The 21438-nt window shown below is 41.9% G+C and overlaps 1 protein-coding gene across 1 annotated transcript; it reads right to left on the bottom strand.

The window, feature by feature from the left end:
* Positions 1–1545: 1545 nt before the first annotated feature.
* RTCA (RNA 3'-terminal phosphate cyclase) lies at positions 1546–21004 on the bottom strand. Its single transcript, XM_032974028.2, has 11 exons — positions 20719–21004; positions 16561–16661; positions 13350–13493; positions 12223–12346; positions 11825–11883; positions 10921–11062; positions 9284–9408; positions 8515–8573; positions 7034–7128; positions 4504–4608; positions 1546–1775 (listed from the first exon to the last, which is right to left on the bottom strand). Exons 1-11 carry the CDS (start codon positions 20764–20766, stop codon positions 1677–1679), a joined length of 1101 nt encoding a protein of 366 aa, XP_032829919.2. The 5' UTR covers positions 20767–21004; the 3' UTR covers positions 1546–1676.
* Between the last annotated feature and the right edge of the window lie 434 nt (positions 21005–21438).

The raw sequence follows: 21438 nt of genomic DNA, 5'->3' as shown, positions 1-21438 counted from the left end.
TGTCTTATTTTATTCTCATTCTACGTGACTTTACCGAGAGAACCAAAGAAGGTCCAGAGAAGATTGGGGACGAAGTGGACGAGAGGAGACAGGAGATGAGGCAAGATATGGTGGGGCAAGGCCATGGGGAGATTTAAAGACTTTCGTCAGATATTTAGAAAGACAGCGGTGGAATAAACGGGAAGCCAGTGGAGTTGGAGGAGATGCGAACTGTTAGAGTTAAACGGGGAGATTAAAAAAATAACGCACGGAAGCATTTTTCATTTTTAGGAGGAAAATAAGAGCAGGGATATCAAGAATAAGATAATTATAGCAGCGCAAATGGAGATGTGGGTGTTGTCGCCATTGAAATTAGCTAAAAGGACTGTTCATCACGTCCACAATAATTCAACAGCCAGCACAAAAACATGTAACTTGTTTGGATCTTTTTTCTGAGCTAGTTTGGACATTTTACCCAACGAAGTATGCCAAGCCCCATGATGTTGATTAAATGTGTTAAACAGCCATTGCAATTTTTTAAAAATAACAAATGTCCTGTTTTTCTTGCAAAGCAGCATTGTTTAACATTTCAACTGGAAACACTTGCAAGTGAAGAGCGCAAATGGAAAACTAAAGCACAAACCGCAAATATGAAGTATGTCAGACATTTATTTCCATGTGCTGCAAGAGAAAGGTCAGGTATTTGGCACTTTATTTACATACATCTTTCCAATACACAGACTGAGAACATTGCATGTTTAAGTGTATGTGGTTCAAGTGCATTTTTAAGCATGTATAGCATTCATAATCATTTACTTTCAACGTTAAATTGGCATGTACAATGATGCTGAAATGTGCACACAAACACAGAGAATGGATCACCTTGTGGAGATGGGATATTAATTGAGAGCCAGAAAATAATGAACACGTAAATCGCAGAACAAAAGAAAATTTGCGACATTTTGACTTAAGGTAAAAAGGCTTGGGTAGGGCGCAACGCTAGAAGGGATCGATGGCCGATGGATGACACTGGTAGTTGAACGGCAGTAAGATGAGAAAACAAGCCTGAGAGGATCACCACCACGAAGCTGGGGCGAGGAGATCCGTTTACTGTATGTGTAGATGAATTGCGGTATTGTAGGACTGTGGGGGGCGGGGGGGGATGGTGAGGAAACGAATAGGCCTTCATACAGCAGCGGATAGTACATGGTTTATGATGAACATATAATAAAATAGTGCACACACTATTTTGTCGCACTTAAACAAGAATATCGAACACCAATTAGCACGGTTGGCTATGTATGGTGCGGAAGAAGTTCAACATACATAATTTATTCTGCAATGTAAACTGCGAAGGTTATGCCTATACACAGGATATTTTGTGTACCGTTACAGTTAAATGGTTTCCTTCCATTTCAGCGACGATGGCAGTATAAATAAAATGGAAAGGGAGCCTCCAATACACATTGGGATACATTTTCCTTCATGTGTCTCTCAGATGAGGGTTTGATGTTTTCAAGACCGTGGACAACTGGGAATCCAAACAATGAAAACACCATTCAAAGCACATTCTATATGACTAAAGAAATCTGTCAACAAATGAAAGACAATGGACACATAATGCTGATACCACCTTGCACGCAAGTTTTGCAGTAACCATCCAGCAGTGCCTCAGTGATTAAATCAAGGGCACACATTCAGATATTTGGATTGCTCGCTCCCATCCCTTGGCACTCGATGATGTAAGCATCAGCATTGGGCAGCTGACTCTCGGTCTTGCTCACTGTAAACCTGGCCTAAAGGGACATTAAAACGGCAAATCAAAACCACAATTCACAAGATTATTTCAAAACAGCTTGAACAGACAACTATTTTCATGCAGCTTCAACTCGTCGCCTGTTTCTCTTAACTTTTTGGTTCATAACCATGCCATATTCTATGACTGGCAATTGTATTTCAATTGGTAGTGATACACAGATGCTGTGTTCATGGTCAAAGAAACCCAAGCCTTTGAATATGTATAAATTTAAATTTAGAGAGCGATGAACCTTTGGTAAGATGATAATTAATTTTCTTGTTAAATGGCGCAGTTTTTAAAATGGTGGAAAAAAATGCTACTTTTTGCAAGATTACATAACCAGGATGGAAACATTAACTAACATGGACGCCTGCTGCATTGGTAGCGAATATTTGCCATCTTGAAACAATATGACACGCCCACCTAATGCTCAGCAAGGAAGTTCCTGAGACCACTCATGTTTACGATGAGCTTCTGGGCTAACAGGTCATTCAATACTCTTTGGTTCTATTCGGTAAAGTCACGTAAAAGTATAAAACAACAAAAATAAAATAAAAAAATCACGTTACGGCCACAACACAAGTGGCCTTCATCAGGTGAAGGGACCAGACTGTCTCGAGGACAGCGCTGGAGTGAACACAGCCAAGCTCAGACCGCGACCTTTAAGCTTGTGTGAGAGGCATTAAGGTGCCTTGACAAAGGAATTAGCATAAAAAATTAGCATTTAATTGGCAGACTTAGCATGATGAACGGTGTAGAGGGGGTGAAAATGTGCAGACCGGCGAGGGGGGGAGGGGGAGTTTACATATTGATGGTGTGAAAAGGGAATTTAAGCAGCTGCGAAAGTTTGGGATACCACTACTTGAAAAAATATACTGTACCATTGAAAATGAGTTTAATGTTTGGTTCGATTTAGAACATCTTTCCAATGGTTGCTTAATTTGAAACCATCTTCTCGGTTGAAATTGTGTCTGTTTGTAAATCTGAATTGCCTCGTAAACAAATCTCTGATAAAAACCCGTGGGTTTGCAAAGAACCTTGCTATCGGAGAAAAATATATCGTGATCACCCACAGCGTTGTAACAGTGATCAGCTACGGCAGAAGAATTCGTTCTGCCGTGTTTCAAATCTGATTTGTGCTCGCGAATTCGGTCAGAGACATGTCGTTTCGTCTCCCCGATATAGCAGTCACCACAGGTGCAGATCAATCTGTAAACTCCGGGGTACTGTAAGTCAGAAATGACATCCTTCACGGAAGGGATCAGGTCACGGATTTTGTGTACTGTAATGAACCGGACCAGGATCTTGTGTTTGTTTACAATTTTGGAGATCTTTTTTAGTAACGCCTGCTATATATGGCAGTGTGATGGTTTTGATCGGAGTATCAAGTGGTTGTTTCTGTTTTTAGGGAGAAACAGCTTGGCGGATGGTACGGTCAGAGTATCCATTCCTTTTGAGGGCCAGATGCACATGTTTTAATTCACTGGTCAGGTGGCGTAGGTCCAAAATGCAATGAGCCCTGTGGTATAACGTTTTGATGAGAGTATTCTTTTGCATCGGGTGGTGGTGGGAATCAGGTTTCAAGTAGGAATCTGTGTGGGTGGGTTTCCTGTAGACAGAATGTCCCAATGAGCCATCAGGTCTCCTCTCAAAAAAAACATCCAAGAATGGCAGCTTGCCATCTTTCTCCACTTCCATGGTGAATTTGATGGCAGGGTGTCTGGAATTAATGTGGTCTAGGAAAAGGTTCAAAGCCGGGGGGCCATGTGGCCAAATGACGAAAGTGTCGTCTACATATCTCTTCCACAGGGAAGGTCTGAGGGTGGAAGTCTGGATGGCGTCTGATTCAAATTTCTCCATGAAAATATTGGCTATCACTGGTGACAAGGGGGATCCCATGGGAGTGCCCTCATTTTGTTTGTAGAAGGAGCCATTCCAAGTAAAGTCGGTATTGTTGAGGCAGTGCCTAACCAGTGCAGGTGTGTCGGGGTCTAGTCCATGTTGGACCAAATTTTCAATTATTTCAATGGTATCAGGTACTGGGACCTTGGTGAACAAAGAGACCACATCGAAGCTGACAAGGATATCGTCAGGGGACAGTACAACGTCTTTGACCATAGAGACCAATTGGGCTGAGTTAAGTACTGCTGACGCGGTCTTGCCAGTGAAAGGTAGCAAGATATCTGACAGAAAACGGGCTAGTCTATAGGTAGGGGAGTTGATCGTGGATACGATGGGTCACAGCGGGGCGCCTTCTTTATGAATCTTGGGAAGACCATAGAATCTAGGGGGTCTTGCAGCAGAAGTTTTTAGGGAGGGACGTTTAGTTGGGTCGATTAGGGAGGTCGAACTTGTGATGATCTTGTTGGTTTTTATCGCTAGGCTATTAGTAGGGTCATTTTTTATTTTTGAGTAACTTCCATCGTTGAGCAGATTCTGGATTTTGTTGTTGTACGAATCTTTATTTTTTGTTTTATACTTTTACGTGACTTTACCGAATAGAACCAAAGAGTATGGATCCTTGTAGTCACGAAATCTTCAAATCTAGGTCATTCAATAGCAAAGTACTCTGGGGTCCTCTGCCCATTGAACGCACCTCAGGAAGAAAGTATTTCTACCCATTGCTAAGGGCCACAAGTGGAGTTGAGCACCAGAGTGCTTGTTTGAGGGGAAAATCACTAATGCTTTAAAATGTTGACATCCAACAGCAAAGGACATTAACCTACCGGGGTCATCGCCTCTGAAAAGTGGATGGCTGTCTGTGTGTGCAAGGTGATGGGTCCAGTCAGCACTCGGGATGTTCCTTTTGCAAGCGCCATGAAAATTATTATCTGTTGACAAATGAAAACATGAGTTGTAGTTTGGGTTACACCGTAAAGCACAAACTTAGTCGAACATTAGCCAGGCAGATTCAAGCTAATGTACATATGAACCTTATGGCGGGACCCCAGGGTCCCTTAAGCCCCTGGCTCTCGCATAAACTGCGTTGCGACGTCATTTCATGTCTGTTGAAGGCGAACGATGCGGCAATCTACTTCTCTCGACGAGCCCTACACGATGCGCTAATCAAAGTTTCAAAGTTTTGCTTCTTTTGTGCATTCATCCTCGCTGCGCTTGGACATGAGAACAGAATGATCCGCGGCAGGTGGGTCGTGGTGTTTATGTGCGCGGTGGGATGGAGTCGCCAAAAATAAATAAATTACGATTTTGACTTCCGTTTATTTGGGACTCCGGGGTGCCGCCATAAGGTTCACATGATGTGTGTGACCAAGAAGGGCCAATTCCACGTTAAATATATTGCATACTCGCCTTTTGCCCGTTCAAGGACGGATGTATCGCAGTAAATCTGAAACTTGCAAGCGAAAAGCAGACTGCAACGTGATATTCATCGCATTAATGCTGCCAAATGCAGCTCAAATTCGACTGGCTCAACATCCCAGGAGAACTATTCCCAAAGGTCCGATCAGACTAGGTAACGTTCACTCACATTTACACCAGTGGATGCACAAATGCTTCTTGATGTATTTTTAACCAGTTGGTTTGTTTAGCCCATTCAGTGAGACATTGCGCTCAGGACAGACAGCAACATAAATGGGATCCTACAAAGTAATTTACACAATATCTACAAGGCCCTTTCCTGGCATTTAAAAAAGTCACATCCTTAAATGTCTGGTTCCAATAATGATGATTAAACATACAAATGTTTACATTACTTTGCATATATCAATGTTTCATGTTAATATTGCACAAACAATGGTAGACATAAATTGCTAAATAATTAATACAAACGGTTCATAATTCAAACACCTAGCAAAAGATTTCGGCCTCATTGTTCTGGCATGCGGAGGCCTTCATCCAGCACATTATTGAAAAAGAGCTGTAAATTATTATTTAGTACCAATGTAACTTGCACCCAACAATAGTGTCCAATGATGCTTAAATAATAAAATAGACAACCTCAAATGTGTTTTTTTAAACCAAAAACAACAGTCAGCTAAGCACTGAAAATACTGAAACAAATCAGAATGACAACGTGCGTCAATGTTCCAATAAATGTATTGCATCCGGCTTTTGTAAGCATTGTCATTTGGATTGTTTTCAGGAAGGCCTGTCAAGGGTCTGAACATATCCTCCAAAATGTTGTTTTTAAAACTTGGGCCCGGCTACTGTTGTGGTTATGACCTCTGCGAAATGAAAAATTAGCAACAAAGCTGTGCTTTAAAAGCAAGTGTTACATGATAACGCAGGATTTACCTTCAATGTAATCACAATCCAATCGCCAGTCATTTATAATGCACTGCTGGATTAAGGTGGATTCATTCAATTAAAGGTAAAATGTTTAAAGTGCAAACCTGCAATTGCTTGTTCATGCCACTGCTGGTGAAAGAGCCTCCACTACAGGATGCTCTAGAGCAGTGGGCCCAGACCTTTTTGGCACTAGGGACCGGTTTCGTGGAAGACAATTTTTTCACGGACCGGGTGGGGGGGGGGGGGTTCATCATTGGGTCTTTCCCCCTTTTCAAAGAAGTTCTCCAGCGACGTTTGTTTTTTACTCATTTTGGCTACTAGGGTCAGCTTGTGGGCTTACCAAAACTGTGACTGAGACAAGTGCGGGAAAGAGGTGCGGACGGAAGTGGTAAATAATAAAACAATGGGCGGGCCACGCGCGGACTCACTGCTCACCTCCTGCTGTGCGGCCCGGTTCCTAACATGCCACGGACCGGTACCATTCCCCGGCCCGGGGGTTGGGGACCCCTGTCCTAAAGGGTATTCTGACTGACTCTACCAAACTGGCCAGCCTTTTTGGAAGAGGATTTAATCAAAACAAAGCCTAAAAGTTAAACTAAAATAGTTTGAAATTAAATTCTACACAATTGCTGTCTATACACTGCAGAGAAAGATTATGCATATTAAATCTTGTTCGATGCTTGCAGTTTTGTCATCGTGATCAACCTTAGTCACAGCTGGATAAACGGCTCTCCAAGCTGCCGCCATCTTTCACAATTCTGTGATAAAGTAATCTTGTATTTTTAAACAGCTATCCAGGTTTCCCTTGCTTATTGCAGGGTAAGTTGTGCAATTTTGCCTATATGCGGCTAACCTATTTCGACCGAAAATGTGTAGAATTCGGTTTGAAATCGCTCGTATGCAGTTATGTGATTCGCACGTGGGACATTATGTTAACTGTATGCATCTCCCGCATAAAGGGAGGGAAACCGTTATTTTAAACATCATATTAACAGAGTAAGGAGCGACCTGGTCCTGCAGATGTTCGTCCACACAGCCTCCATGCCGGATATTGCTGAGGAGCATTTCGGCAGCATTTGTGCCGAGTTGTTCAGGAGTCACGCCTGAAAAAAACAATAACATGCAAATAAAACATTACATCTCAAAAATATGCTGACATTTAATCAGAATATTTATGAATACTGAAGGAATACAAAGAGCTATAAAGCTGATAATAGGTTTTCCCCCTTTTTTCTGGCAACATAACAGGTGTTAAGATGTAAAAAAAAAACTGAAACCTTTTTTACAAGGAATCATGTCTGCATTGACCACAATGCTTGTGGTCAGAATGCAAACAAAAAATATACTCGAATCTGGCTGTCGCCTGATAAAGCTAGTTGTAATTAATGGCGAAACGTCGTACTCAGATTGTAAATGTTTTGTCTTGGCTCTCCAATACACCGGTGTGCTGTACAAGTGACAAATTGGGCACATTCTCTTTACGTGAAAACCCTTGCTAGTTGGCCGTGTCGGGTGGCGACAGGTTTTAACGACACATATTAGGTGATCTAACCCAAAAAAACCCTCTATTATATATCACTCGAACATACAAATAAAACTTAACCATTGTCATCCTACCAGGCAAAGCCCACTGAGTTATTAAGTTTTTTTGTATTCAGAAGCGACCTGGCCACAAATGACAGCTCAACAAACAAAGTGGCTTAACATTCGGAAATTTAAATCAGCAAAATAATATAAAAAAAGATGTAAAACATGGGAATACACCTGTGATTTTACAATTCATTTATGCATATAAAGCTGAGGGAAAAACTGATCGACATAACATAAAAAAAATTAGAACAGAGGAAATCACAGAAATGTGTCGGTAAGCTTGCTTTCTATGTAAACAGTTAACTGAACAAAGTTGTGCATAAAAAAATATAAGAATACTTTAAGCATCATATTTTGGCACATTATTTCGCACAGATTAAATGGAATGTTTACAAAACTGTAACTTCACTAGAGCCAACAAGGGAGACTGCTTCAGTGGTTTGGAAAATACTCAAGGCAGACATAAGGAAACAGGGGAAATGTGACGACAATACAAGTTGTTCAAATGCATGAAAACCAAAAGGAATAAAAATAAGACGCTTTTTTGGTCTGCAAAACGGTAAAAGACACGAGCCCTGGAACTGCTTGCTCATGCCACTGCTGGCGAAACGACTGCCACAAGAGGAAGCTCTGCAGGATATCTTGGGCCATTCTTCTATGCTGGCCATTACCTTTGGAAGTGGTAATACCCAAACATTAAACCCCATCACAAGTGACCAGCCGTGACTGCAGTTTATCCATTTATACTGATGGGTGGACAGAGGTGGGGGGGGGGGATTTAATAAACGTGGTCATTGTTTCAACTGCTGATGGTGAGCTTTGGATTGCAAGTCCATTGTGCTAACTGTTACACTCTCCAGTGGGTCTTGAATGAGGAAGGTTCTGAGTTTTCATCTTACCTCGCCTTCCAAGTGCATCACCTGCGAAGATGCAACCAGTGCTCGTCTCTGCAAAAACTCTACAAAAGTAAAAAAAAAAAATCTAAAATCATTACATGGCATTTCACAATCATGCACAAAACTTAACATGCACTATGGCCACTTAATATATCTGCTTATGAACATAAAAAAAATTGTGCATTTTTTTTATCATCACTCATTTCGGTAAAATATAACTTCACGTACCGAAGATGTGTTTATTGTAACATTTTAAGATGGATTTTTACTTTTGAAAAAATACCTCTCATTTAATAGGCTGCCAGATAATAAAGCAGCAGTGAATATACAAGTCAATATATAATATTATTCATCAATTTACAGCCCTTTATCAATCATTAGCTCAATGAAAGCCTCCCATACCTCAACACACTGGTCATTGCTGGTTGGTGAAAGAGTTGCACCCACAACCAGTTTAAATATCAATTGCCACTTATGTGAGCCATGGCCAGGAATCGAAGTTGAGTGGTCCAGTCCAGAGTGCAGTGCACTAACCACTGTGTCCTCACTCTACCCCCATATAACTTAATAAAGTACACACATTTACAACTAATTCGATTAGAATGTTCTATGCAATGCGTGTCTGTACAAGAATGACTTCTCACCCACTGTAGCGTTAATCTCCAGATTATCAGAATTCCCCTCTTTGAGCAATAAATAAGGGAGGCTTCTGGACGGATGTCGCTTTGCGTTGCGGTGTTCATGTGTGTGAGTGTGTTGAGCAACAACTCACATGATGCCATTTCCGTTGCCGAAAGCACCCTGCCTGGGCTCCTGCACGGCGCTAATGTTAACGTTTATGTCACGGAACTCCTGCTTGAGCTTTCGCAAAGCAGTTGCTGCAGCGTCCTTTGCCATCTGCCAGAAATAGAATACAATGTAGATGTACATAGTGTTTAAATGTGAATGTATCTCAAGATGCTGTACAGAAACAATGGGCGTATTTATTTCTTGGAGGGAGGCCCATCAAGTGTAGGCAAAGGAAAAAAAAAGCTCTTCAGCTGGGACTTGAGTATGGGTAGGCAGTCGACAGCACGGATGGCTGGGGGGAGTTTCAGACGATGGGGGTAGCAGGAGAATCGGTGACGTTCGAACTGACTGAAAGATGATTGAATAAATGACACGTAGCGCATCAACGCTTCACCACCAAACTCTTAATCAGACATGACATTAAATGTAAAAAAATAGTTAATTTAAAAAGACATCATTTTTAACTAGCAACTTATGATAAAAGAGGCTGTATTGCTTTATTATAATTATCATTTCGATTTAAAGCTTTCGTGACTGCAAGGATTCATCTTCTTTGGTTCTTTCGGTAAAGTCACGTAGAATGAGAATAAAATAATAAATTAATAAAATAAAATAAAACAATAAAATTCTCACGACGTTTCGGCCAGAGCTCTGTCGTCCCGACAGGTCTGTTCAGAGCTCTGTCGTCCCGACAGGTCTGTTCCTTTCACCTGAAGAAGGCCACTTGTGTTGTGGCCGAAACGTCGTGAGAATTTTATTGGTTTATTTTATTTTATTAATTTATTATTTTATTCTCATTCTACGTGACTTTACCGAAAGAACCAAAGAAGATATAATTATCATCTTCGGAAGGTACATATGATGCATATAAATTATACTATACATATCTTTGAACAGCGCGCTTGCCACCAAGTCATTGTTAGAGTTTTCAGTATTCAAAGTTGCAAACTGAAAACTACTTCTTTCATATGGAAAAGGGAAATTAGCAACATTATATGTGGCTTAAATATAAAGTTGCTAAATTCTCCCTGCCAGATGAGAAAAGTAGTAGATTTCAGTTTCTAAATTTTGCAGTCAAACATTCATGTGACAGGTTGCTACAACACCAACAGAGAGCACTGATGTTGTAGCAATAACAGCAATGGTATCTGTTTCGAATTTTGCTCAAAATATCCTATGGCATAATGAACAGGAAAAGACCATCCAGAGACCATGTCAAAGTCAGAGGCTAAACTGTAAAAAATTACCAAACCTTAAAGTTATTGTAATTGTGGTTCCTTCCTGTGGAGCCGAATACTCGTTGTATAAACACACAGGGGCTGATTTATGTGTTAGAGGAAAGGGAATTCCTGCTCGCCATTTGGAAGACAAATGACCAATTGGCCACAATGTTCTGCCACTTTGTTGTCTTTCTGCTGATGTACATCATATATAACACATCAATTTGGCCCACAAACTCATCAGGTTGTCATCTGGTTAAAACTGGAGGCAATTAAATCTGCGTGGACTAGATCTGGGCGATGTTCACGATTCCTATCCAACATATCCTTACCCATGGTAATTTGTGGCAAATTTGGATACGCGACGATCGGTGAGAGAATTAGCCGTAGGAAGTCTCACCTTGATGGGAAGAACGCCGGCTACGTAGGCCCTCCCGTATATCTTTGTGATGTCTCCTCGCTCAGTCACTGTGATGGGTTCTAGGTTCCGAACTGGAGCTGTGCTCAAAACCAACTCCCCGCCTCCTTTGGGCTCGTAACCCCTGCAGTGACGTACCAAAGCCAGTTCACCATGCAACCTTCAAACTAAACATTAGAAGCAATGTCCAAATGAAAGCAAACATATTTTTCCCCCACAAATTTTTTTTACAGAATAAATATTTTATTTTATCACCAGAGAACAGTGCACAAAAAAATATATGTTGTACAATACAATGCTCCAACATATATGTTCCCCACTTTTACAAACCTGGACTGAACGGCATCGTGAAATGTGTTCATATAAACCTAAAATAACCCCCCACAACAGTGTGAGGAAGCCCTCTTCTAGCCGTTCATTAATAAAAGGTATGTACATTTACTTAACACTACAAATATTAACACAGAAAACATAATGGTCTAATATTAACACAGAATGATTACAGGTCACAAAATAAGAAATGCATTTTCTTCGGCATACCTCAACTTAATCCGATAACATTATTCAAAAGGGTTCTGCTTGGATTAATTTACCAATGCCTCATTGAAGATTCCGCATGTGGGAAGAAACTGGTGGACCTGGAGCAAAGCCCAAGTCACTAAGATGGCAAATAAGTAAAATGTGGCCCCATATTGTGGGCCCAGAGGTCACCTGCATGGGTCATTCTTGAACACAAAGGTTCGCGCTGCGCTGCGAGAGGTTCGAATAGAAAGTTCATCTCATGACATGACACCGATTCCACAACAAGAATAACATTGGAGGAAACCGACAGACATAAGAAAAACTGAAAAAAAACTAAAAAGATAGCAAAGAAGATAATTCCAACCGTATTCTGACGTCGCAGTCGAATTTAATCCCAAACTTCTCGGCAAATGGCTTGAAGACCTGCAAACAAACAGGACTTCAATGTTTAAGTGAAATGTGATATGTAAAAAAGAATACTGACAAACCATGACACAGAACACAACTACTCACGAAAAAATACTTCTGGTTAACGTTAAGATATTAATTCAACAAACAATATTCGTTCGATAACATATTTGAGAATGTTTGTCGATTCATGCCACATTACACCAAAGAGCAGCTTACATTAACCAACCAATTAATAATATGCATTGCATGAGGAAGTTGCACAACCTGGCCAAGCAGTAAAAGACATCTTGGAAACTACCAAAGCATTCTGCTTTAGTGCCTGAAGATACAAAACCGAAAAGACAAATTCACCGTGGTCGTGTAGTCGATCTGGGGCGCGTGAGAGACATTGGTGCCTCCTCGCAGGGTGAGCGCCGAAGGGCGAGCAGCAAAGAGGATACATGGCAGCGTAGACTGCACCATCAGACATACACTCCTGCACACCCAGGGGGAGAAAAGTGTTAATTTTGCTCAAGAAATTAGTGATGAAAATATAAGTCGACTAAATATGTATTTTTATTTTTTGTCAACGATGACTATGCGGAAAGTCATCAAGCATGCCGATGATTAGGACTACCCACCAAAGACCAATGCATAAATGACGATGACAAAACAAGCCGTAGTGGTGAGATGTTAACTCCATCGCCTGGTATACAGGAGGTTGTGGATTCGATCCTGACCCTGACATTTAGAAACATGCGTTTAGAGTATTTGGCTGCTATAAATTTCCACATGATAAGCCACTTCGTTGAGCTATCATTTATGGCCGGGTCGTTTCTGAGTAGTTATATAGCTCAGCGAGCCTTACCAGGTAAAATAAAAAAAATCATTAAATTGTTTACTCGTATGCCCATGACACCAATATTTAATAACTAAGAGTGTTGACTAAATGTTTCACCGCTTGAGCCGAGTGGACTAAGATAATTACTATGCCAAATCCAGACTAAGACTCAACGAATATTCCACAGGTTTCCATGGACTGGACTAAGACATAAAATAAAAAACTGGCTAAACTCACAACTCGTGGCACACTTACACAGCACCAGTATGGGGCTACACAAAGACAAAATCCCCCGTATAGCCTTTAACAGACTGTTAGGGCGAGTGTTGTTAGCGAGCACCTTTGAAGGCCAGAACGGCCTGCACCATGCCTGACTGCCTTTGTCTCCCCAGTGGCGATGTTTACACACCACACCAGGTACTCATTTGAGGCCGAGTCAACCGAGGGGAGGCCCAAAACCGGTTCAGATAATCGTCACTGGTGTTGGCCGTGAGCAGGAATCAAACCCAGGTCACCGGGTTCGTAGCGCAGCACGCTGACTACAACACTACCGATGGGTATGGGCCTACACCCCCATCGAATAATGCACAAGCAGGTTGGAATTCTGGGCAATGGCACATTTGGTCCACAGATGTAAAGTTGTGCAAATTAATCCTACCCCGCTGTTTGTGTGTCAGCACGGTGGGAGCCACCCTGGATTTGCCCAGGATACAGCGTCACCTCACACGAGTTGATTTCTGCACCCACCAAGCGACCTCCGCAGAGGTCCCGCAGGGTGGAGAGTCCCATCAGATGCTGTGGTCTGCACAAGGGGCCCACATTTTTGTTTGAGTTATGAAAGTGTGTGTGTGTTAAGACTAAGGTTTTTAATCATCAATAGGATGTTCTCACAGGATGTCCACATAGAAAACTGATAATGGGATCCTGAATTTAGCAGAAAACTGTTTGCTGGTATGTTGTAAGTAATCTGGTAACCACACTTTCCACAACAAGTGTGTTAACGTGTTTTCTTATCAGGGAGCAGAGTTGCACACAGCTTCATTATTTACTGACCCAATAATGCTTGCACATTTAACTAACAGCCAATATTAGTTAATGTGTAATGTAAATACACGTAACATTACAACTACTTCACACTTAATAATTGTCTAATTTTAGAAACTATCTTGGGATGTCAGCCTTGAATATTTAATGGGACGAGACATTCAAAGTCTTAATTATAATCTAAAATAATGGCAAACCCTGGAGTTACTTCTCAATGAAAATATGAAAAAATAAAATACTACACAATTTGTAAAGGAAACATTTGAGCTACTCCAGACACAAAAACGAATTGGAAGAGCCAATAACTGCTGAGAATCAAGATTATTTTACAGACTCCAGAAATCAAGTTATATTAGCTAAAATATACTGCATGCAACATAAGTGTAAACAGTTATGTAAAAGAAAGATTAAAGCATAACCACATCAATGTGACCATTGAGGTTAGCTGCTTGACTCAGAGGTCAGAGCACTGAGCACCTAAGCTGGTTCAAACTGGGTTTCAGCTACCCATGAATTCGTTTATTGCCCGAGGCTGGCCACTAATGACTGCAAAAAAACAACCATTATTTGAAATTTGGGGTTCAAACTTATTTTCACGAAATTCAAATAAATGTAATTTGGCTTAATTAGAGATCTGAGAATAAAAACAGTTATACGAATCTCACAGTACTATGGGAAAGTGCAACCTCGTCATGTGTAAAGAATGAAAAGGCCACCTGCAGTATATTTCAAAAGTCCAGTTCAAAAATCTTTTTTTAACCATTCTCATTCACATGGGGTACACTGCTCTGAGATTTCTGAACGGATTATTAATCTGATGAAATCATGCTACTAGCGTAATCCGAATTGGAGAACTAAAACCAATAGATATTTTAAATTTAGAGAAAGAACGTAAGCATCACAAAAGACTGCCTCATTCTGTAAGAGTTTTAATTACTCTTTCACCTTCGGACATGTAACTTAAGTAACCTCATATATATGAGAGAAAAAAAAGAAGTCCTATGCAGTGTATATGTCATTAAAGTACAAGCTGCTCTACATCAACATCAGCATATTAAGTAGCACAAAAAAATAATTAAACATTTCAAATTGTAGCATTCATGAATGGACCTTCCAAAGACAAACCAATCTATGCAAATGGGATTACGTTCTGGAATCGGCAAGATCTGACATTGCACAAGGTCAACAGAACATTGCACACAATGAGGCCAAAGTTGAAATAACAAAAAGGCTCAGGTTAGTGTTCAAACTGTCCACCCATTTATTGTTCAAAGGTGTGCTCACTTGAAAATAATTAACAAAACTTTTCACTTAAGATAATTTTTAATTCTTGTTGTCGTTTCTTCTACCCAATAACCATACATGATAGCGGATTTAAAGCATATATGGGATAGACAGATGCTCTACTAGCCACCATACTTTCATTAAGTCCTGCGTTACTATAGCAACAGCACTGTTCGCAACAGATCAAGTTAGAATTTACAATATTTAAAAATCATATGCCTTAAAGTGTAACAGTTTTCTGCGTCATTCATAACAAGAGCATCAAAACAGTTTACAAAATAACCCTAGCCACGTAAGGGCCTGCCAGCACTCATCAACTCAACGGGGCTGCAGAGCGATTTTTTTTTTTACACGGAGTCAAATGAGGCACCACTGACCTCATAAGTCCCAGCTGGGTGAAATGTCTGATTCCTCATTTTCATGACACTGGGTACCAAGTTGGCAAAAAATAGCCCAGTTTTGGTTCAGAAACCATACCAGGGCCCGAGTCTGAGACTCCACGTTCCATTAGCCAAGTGGTTCCAAAGGTTCAGCTCCTCCCCAATGGACAACCCTCACTACCATGTATTTTTTTAAAACAAATTTGGCAAAGAAGTTTAACGGAGCAGTGTCATGATGACCATGTCTTGTTTCCATGTCACAATTGGTTCTAGTGTCGGACCGGGTAAAAGTGTTGTTGCATCGGATGATAAAAAATTAATAAGAAAAATAATGCATTTAATCGGTTCTATACACCTTTCCAGGACAGTTTGTCCTTGCAAGTACTGTATCTAATTAGCAATGACAGCTAGACCTTCAAGTGGCAAAACGTGAGACGAAGTCATATTATGACGTGTGATGGCATCACTTTGGCCAAAAAGACTTACCCATTATTGCAGTTTTTTTTGGTTAACTCTTTCAATTTGTCCAAGAGCAACATAACTTGAAACTCAAATGTAACTTATTTTGATTGGATCAAACTTAGCTGGAAAGTGTGAATAAAAATAAAAGAATGTAGGATATCTATTTATTGTAAAAAGTAACTCCTCTAATGGACAAATGCAAGCATCTCAGATTCTGAAAGATGCTCTCGATGACCATATTTAGAACTTCAGATTTTCAGTGCCCAAATGCATCGCAGGGAAAGCACTGTGACATCAGGTTTGACTGAGTCACACGATTAACTGATTTCTGGCGAGACACAATTTGAGCGGCCCTCCACTTCACAATATCGATAATAATCTCATTCTTATTTCTGCCGACATTGTATTACATTGTCTTAAATGAAATCTGCATCATTGTCAAACTATTGGTTGATCGTCTTAACGAGAAGCAACTGTGTAAAACTTTGACTCCATGACTTCCCAACAAAAACAATGCACAAATATCATCGAGTTCACTACAGATAAGCGAATTAGAATGTTGATAGTTGCATTTATAGTTCACTCTTGTTGCAGTAATAACATATTACAACACGACTATAATAGCGCTTAACAACAGATATACATTGAACAGACATGTCGCCTTTAAAGCCGAGCAAAGGGAGAGGGGAATGTCCTTGCCTGAGACCTGGCTTGGGGCGTCCAGCCCGGATCTTGGTCACGTGGATGGGTTTTCCAAGGATGCAGCTCAAGGCTGAGGACACCCTCAAGATCTGCCCTCCCTGAAACGTGAATAAGTGCACAGTCCCGTTCATCTCAGAATTTTCTTAAGCTACGACTACCGTGGCTTGCCAAAAGAAAAACGAGAAAACTTTTTTTTCAACAGGAGATGGGAAAACAAAGACATGTAACATGGTCTTTTTCACAAGGGTTTCCTGGATTAAATCATGAGTTTATCTTCAGCATCACGCAGTAAAACAAAGCATAACATAGACATGAATTAAAACGGAAAAACGAAGTTGAAATTTGAAAAAAAAATGTGGAGGAATGCCTTATGTTTGGCACCATAAGCTCGTGCTAAAAATTCCATATTTCTATGACAGGGTCCAGGAGGTGTGGCAATGCAGTGATTCACATAGTACTTTATGAACCCAGCGATCTGAGTTCAAATCCAAGCCATAGTTAATGTAAGTGGAAAGTGATATCAAAATCACCACCCTCCACCAAAATAACTCAAATAAGCAAGTGTGGAGAGACTATCACCCAGCAGTGGATTGAGAAGTAGCTGAAATGCATTTACATATTACGATAGGGGCCAAATTCTCCATTTGACAGTCAAAACTTAATTCCGACAGTGTTAAAAACTCCACAGGGATGATGCCCTATGTAGACCTCTGATTGGAATTTTAACTCACAACCTCGCAATGGTGAGCCCAGTATTCTGGGCCCCATAATTGCATTATGCAACGGTTGCATAATACGAATGAGGCCAAGATTACTATTAACCAGATGCTTGGTTAAAAAATACAGTCTGAGCCACTCATGTCCATAACCTAATCCCATACACCCTAATTCCTAACCTCAAACTCTAAATCCTACCCATATAATCTCAATGACCCTTAATCCTACACAACCATTAAAATAAGTGGCACTCCTTTAAAGTTTATCAACTAAAAGCTAATTAAGCAAGAAATATAAAGGAACATTAATGGGTAAGCACAACCCAAAGAAATTCCGATTGGACAAACATCCGGTACATGATTGGATACAAATGTGTAGGGATAGCAAGTAGTCACTCAAAAAATAACTCGTACAAAAAAAATCACAAATTGCGATTTAACATGTTTTGGAAGAGTCTTACATTTGGCTATTCAGCTAATTACTTTGAATATTGATTACATTGAAGTTAGAGTTTTTAGCGTATTTCAGAAAACTAGGCATGGGGATATAACATTGAAAACTCTTATACAGTATTCCACAGATAACACACACTTGTACTGCAGTGCCATCTCCTGGTCAACATGGGTGATTGACCAACTCCACTTCTAACGTAGTAGATTACAGATATGTGCGGCCACCAGTTTTCAAGCAAATACAGATGACAATTCTTTGTAATCAGAGGTTTTCAACATGCTGCTTTAGGTGGGTGAGACTGACTGAATAAGTGAGGCCCATGGTTTACCAAGAGGATCCACAAAGAAACTGTAGTGTACTTCACATTTCACTGAGGCAAACAGATGTGGCCTGCAGTGGACATCACACCCAGCAGTAGCTTGACAAAGGGCTGAAGATTTTAGTTTCAAACCTTTGGAATCGTTTATAATGCACAGCCCCTTGTCATATATCTACTGCTACATTTAGATGTCCCACATACCGTGTCAGTCAGGGTGTTTGTTTGACCATACGTCACCACACTCAACAGTGCAGATTTGTGAAGGAGCGAGGTGGGACAGGATCAGGTCAGATATCACTCCCCGCTGATGTCAACTGTGGCCGGGAACCAAACTCCGGGTGCGTAGCGCAGTACATTAACCACTGCACCACCGCCCCTCCCATTAAAGTCAACAATCGCTCCATACATTGCACCAGGATGAGATTGCCAACACCGTAATACAATACCAAGGAGAGCTCACAGCAGTGTTCCCATTAAAAGTCACTTATTTGCTGTCAGCAAATGTCCTACCAGCTTTGCAGACGCGACACCTATGGACAGGAGGAGAAAATACACTGCAACTGACCTGACACCTGCAATGCGCAACTGCATGGCATAATTGTAGCAGTGTTTGATATTCAAATTCCATTACTGTTAATCAACCATGATCAGTCTGCTGCTGGATGAATGCCTCCCCGAGCCGTCGCCATCTTTCACAGTAATACTCCATGTAGCTCCTGCACATAAGTTGATCCCATCGCTCTGTCTCCACCGTTAATAATAATAATGCAATTTATAACGCGCGCAAATTTTCGCAGACGTAACAGCCGCAACTCAGAGGCGCGGAGCCAAGCTCAGAGTCACTCGAAAGCATGGTTGGAGAGGTGAGTTCTTAAATGTCTCTTCAAGGAGACGATTGAGGAGATTCTGAGAATGTGCGCTGAGAATGTGCAGAGGGATGGCATTCCAGACTGTTGGGGCAGCCACCGAGAAGCAGCACATAGACGTGACCGTCCTGGATCTTGGTATCAAGACGAGGTCGTGAGTGAGTCGCATTGCTAAGGCATCTGCCGTGTGCTGTGCTGCAAGTCGTCAATAATGAAGAGAGGTACGGGGGGGCAGGCAGATGTGAAGGCATGGGGTGGCATAGGCAGGCGATCTTGTATGTCACCCTGCTGGCAATCGGTAGCCAGTGGAGGGCACGGAGAGAGGCAAGCGAGTCGAGACGGGGATGAAGTCCTCTTCCAGCGTTAACTATCCGTTGGCTGCCAATCCGTCGCTGTTCTCGATCCCTTTACTTCCTGGAGACGTACCCTGTCCAAGCCTACTTACTTAATCACAACCAGTATGCGATTTCTGGAATCACGCTTAATAGGCAACAAGAGGAATAATGTACTGTAAAGGGATATCTCCACGGACATCAATGAGGTCCTTACGCCGACAGTGGAAGCTCCACAATTCCTGTGTTGGAAACCATCCTTTTGACAGAAAACCCTCACTGTGGGACCTTTGTGTCAGTATCAATGTGCTAACACCAAATAGAATGATACCTATTTGCAAGGCCTGAAATCTGCATTAACCACAAGTACGTGCGGCAGAGCATCCAAACAAACATGCTCTGATAATAAAATAATAAATTGATAAAATAAAATAACACAATAATATTCTCACGACGTTTCGGCCACAACACAAGCGGCCTTCATCAGGTGAAGGGGGCGAGACTGTCTGGTAGGACAGCGCTGTCCTGGGGCGAGACTGTCTGGTAGGACAGCGCTGTCCTACCAGACAGTCTCGCCCCCTTCACCTGATGAAGGCCGCTTGTGTTGTGGCCGAAACGTCGTGAGAATATTATTGTGTTATTTTATTTTATCAATTTATTATTTTATTATCATTCTACGTGACTTTACCGAAAGAACCAAAGAAGATGAATCATTGCAGTCACGAAAGCTTTAAATCGAAAAATGCTCTGATAATTTATGGGCATTGTCTTTGAAACCGAATGGCCTACAGCAGAGACAGCTTTGTTTATGGCCTTGTCTCACCATTGTCAGTCCAGAGAACACCAAAAGGCGAATACTACAAAGGCAATGCAAGTATCAAATTATTAATATCGCGGGTCGAGCAGTTGCATCTATGGGACCGTTTTGCCATTGATTAATGCAGCCTTGATGCCTTGCAATAAGGTTTGGTGTTTTAACATTCTAAAACTTGTACATTTTTTTCAACAACCTCACTACCGGCTTGCCACAAATTCGGTAGCTAATTTATCGACCCCGGGCGGACTAATACCGCTTGAGGTGCTCTGATGGAGGGCCCTTCCGCCAGCAGTGACGTGGCATGCAATTACAGGACTTCACCTTTACATTACACGAATACTTCAGGAACAGTTTGCCTTTTTTTTAAAGGCATTTACATTCACAATGACTTCTTAAACCGGGTCAAAACTCAAGCGATCAGGGTCGCCTCCTTTGCCCAGTGACTTGGGTCACGAAACGAATACAAATCGCAACGAAAGCAACCCAATAAACCGCGTTAGAGGAGAAATAAAAAAAACCGCATAGAAAAATCCATCGGAGGGCATCTTTGTAGGAAGTCGTCAATGCCCGCCTGCGCACTGCATTCGCAGCAACAACAACAAGAAAACAGCACAATAAAGATTTGCGATGTCAGCGATGCGAACCACTCACCCCCTCCAGGGTGTCGCCATCCACGTGCATGGGCTCACGTTCACTCATCGTCCCCGCCGCTCCGAACGCAGCTGCGCCTGCCGCACGAGGCGATACCGACGAGGCGGTCGCCGCGCTGCAGCCGCCGATGGTTTTACCCGCCCGCCAAGCAAAGCGTTCGAACGCGAAGCGAACGATGGGTGCCAGTCGCCGCCGTCGCTCCAGAGCGTCTCGACCGCAAAACGCAAAATTCTGCGCGGCGCGGCACCACCGAGCTCCCGTCGTCGTGCTTTAACAACTCCGTCACACGGGCGTGACGTCGTCGTGCTTTAACAACTCCCGTCACACGCGCAAAAAGCGATCGTGCAACTGGACGTGACGTCATCGTGCTTTAACAACTCCCGTCACGCGCGCAAAAAGCGATCGTGCAACTGGGCGTGACGTCATCGTGCTTTAACAACTCCCGTCACACGGGCGTGACGTCGTTGCGATTAAACATCTCCGTCACACGCGCTAAAGCGATCGTGCAATTGGGCGTGACGTCATCGTGCTTTAACAACTCTCGTCACACGCGCAAAAGCGATCGTGCAATTGGGCGTGACGTCATCGTGCTTTAACACCTCCGTCGCACGCGCGCACGCGTTAAAACGAATGTGCAATTGGGCGTGACGTCATTGAGCTTAAACAATCGGCGGGCATCTTGAGTGAGGCAACACACGTGGAAGTGGCGGAGAGAGGTGG

This window comes from Petromyzon marinus, chromosome 3, assembly GCF_048934315.1.
Source record: "Petromyzon marinus isolate PM22_M1 ecotype Great Lakes invasive population chromosome 3, UKy_Petmar_22M1.pri1.0, whole genome shotgun sequence".
NCBI classification, from domain to species: domain Eukaryota; kingdom Metazoa; phylum Chordata; class Hyperoartia; order Petromyzontiformes; family Petromyzontidae; genus Petromyzon; species Petromyzon marinus.
The sequence above is the reverse complement of the archived record's forward strand: the minus strand, read 5'-3'. Positions and strand labels throughout refer to the sequence as shown.

What these genes read in the sequence shown, in the direction of transcription:
- RTCA (XM_032974028.2), bottom strand. Translation starts at nt 20,766, where the DNA reads ATGAGTGAACGTGAGCCCATGCACGTGGATGGCGACACCCTGGAGGGG. An exon ending in AGATCGACTACACGACCACG is followed by an intron (nt 11,884 to 12,222) that starts GTGAATTTGTCT and finishes GTTTGTTTGCAG; the next exon opens with GTCTTCAAGCCATTTGCCGA. An exon ending in TGATGCACTTGGAAGGCGAG is followed by an intron (nt 7,129 to 8,514) that starts GTAAGATGAAAA and finishes TGTTTTTTTCAG; the next exon opens with GCGTGACTCCTGAACAACTC.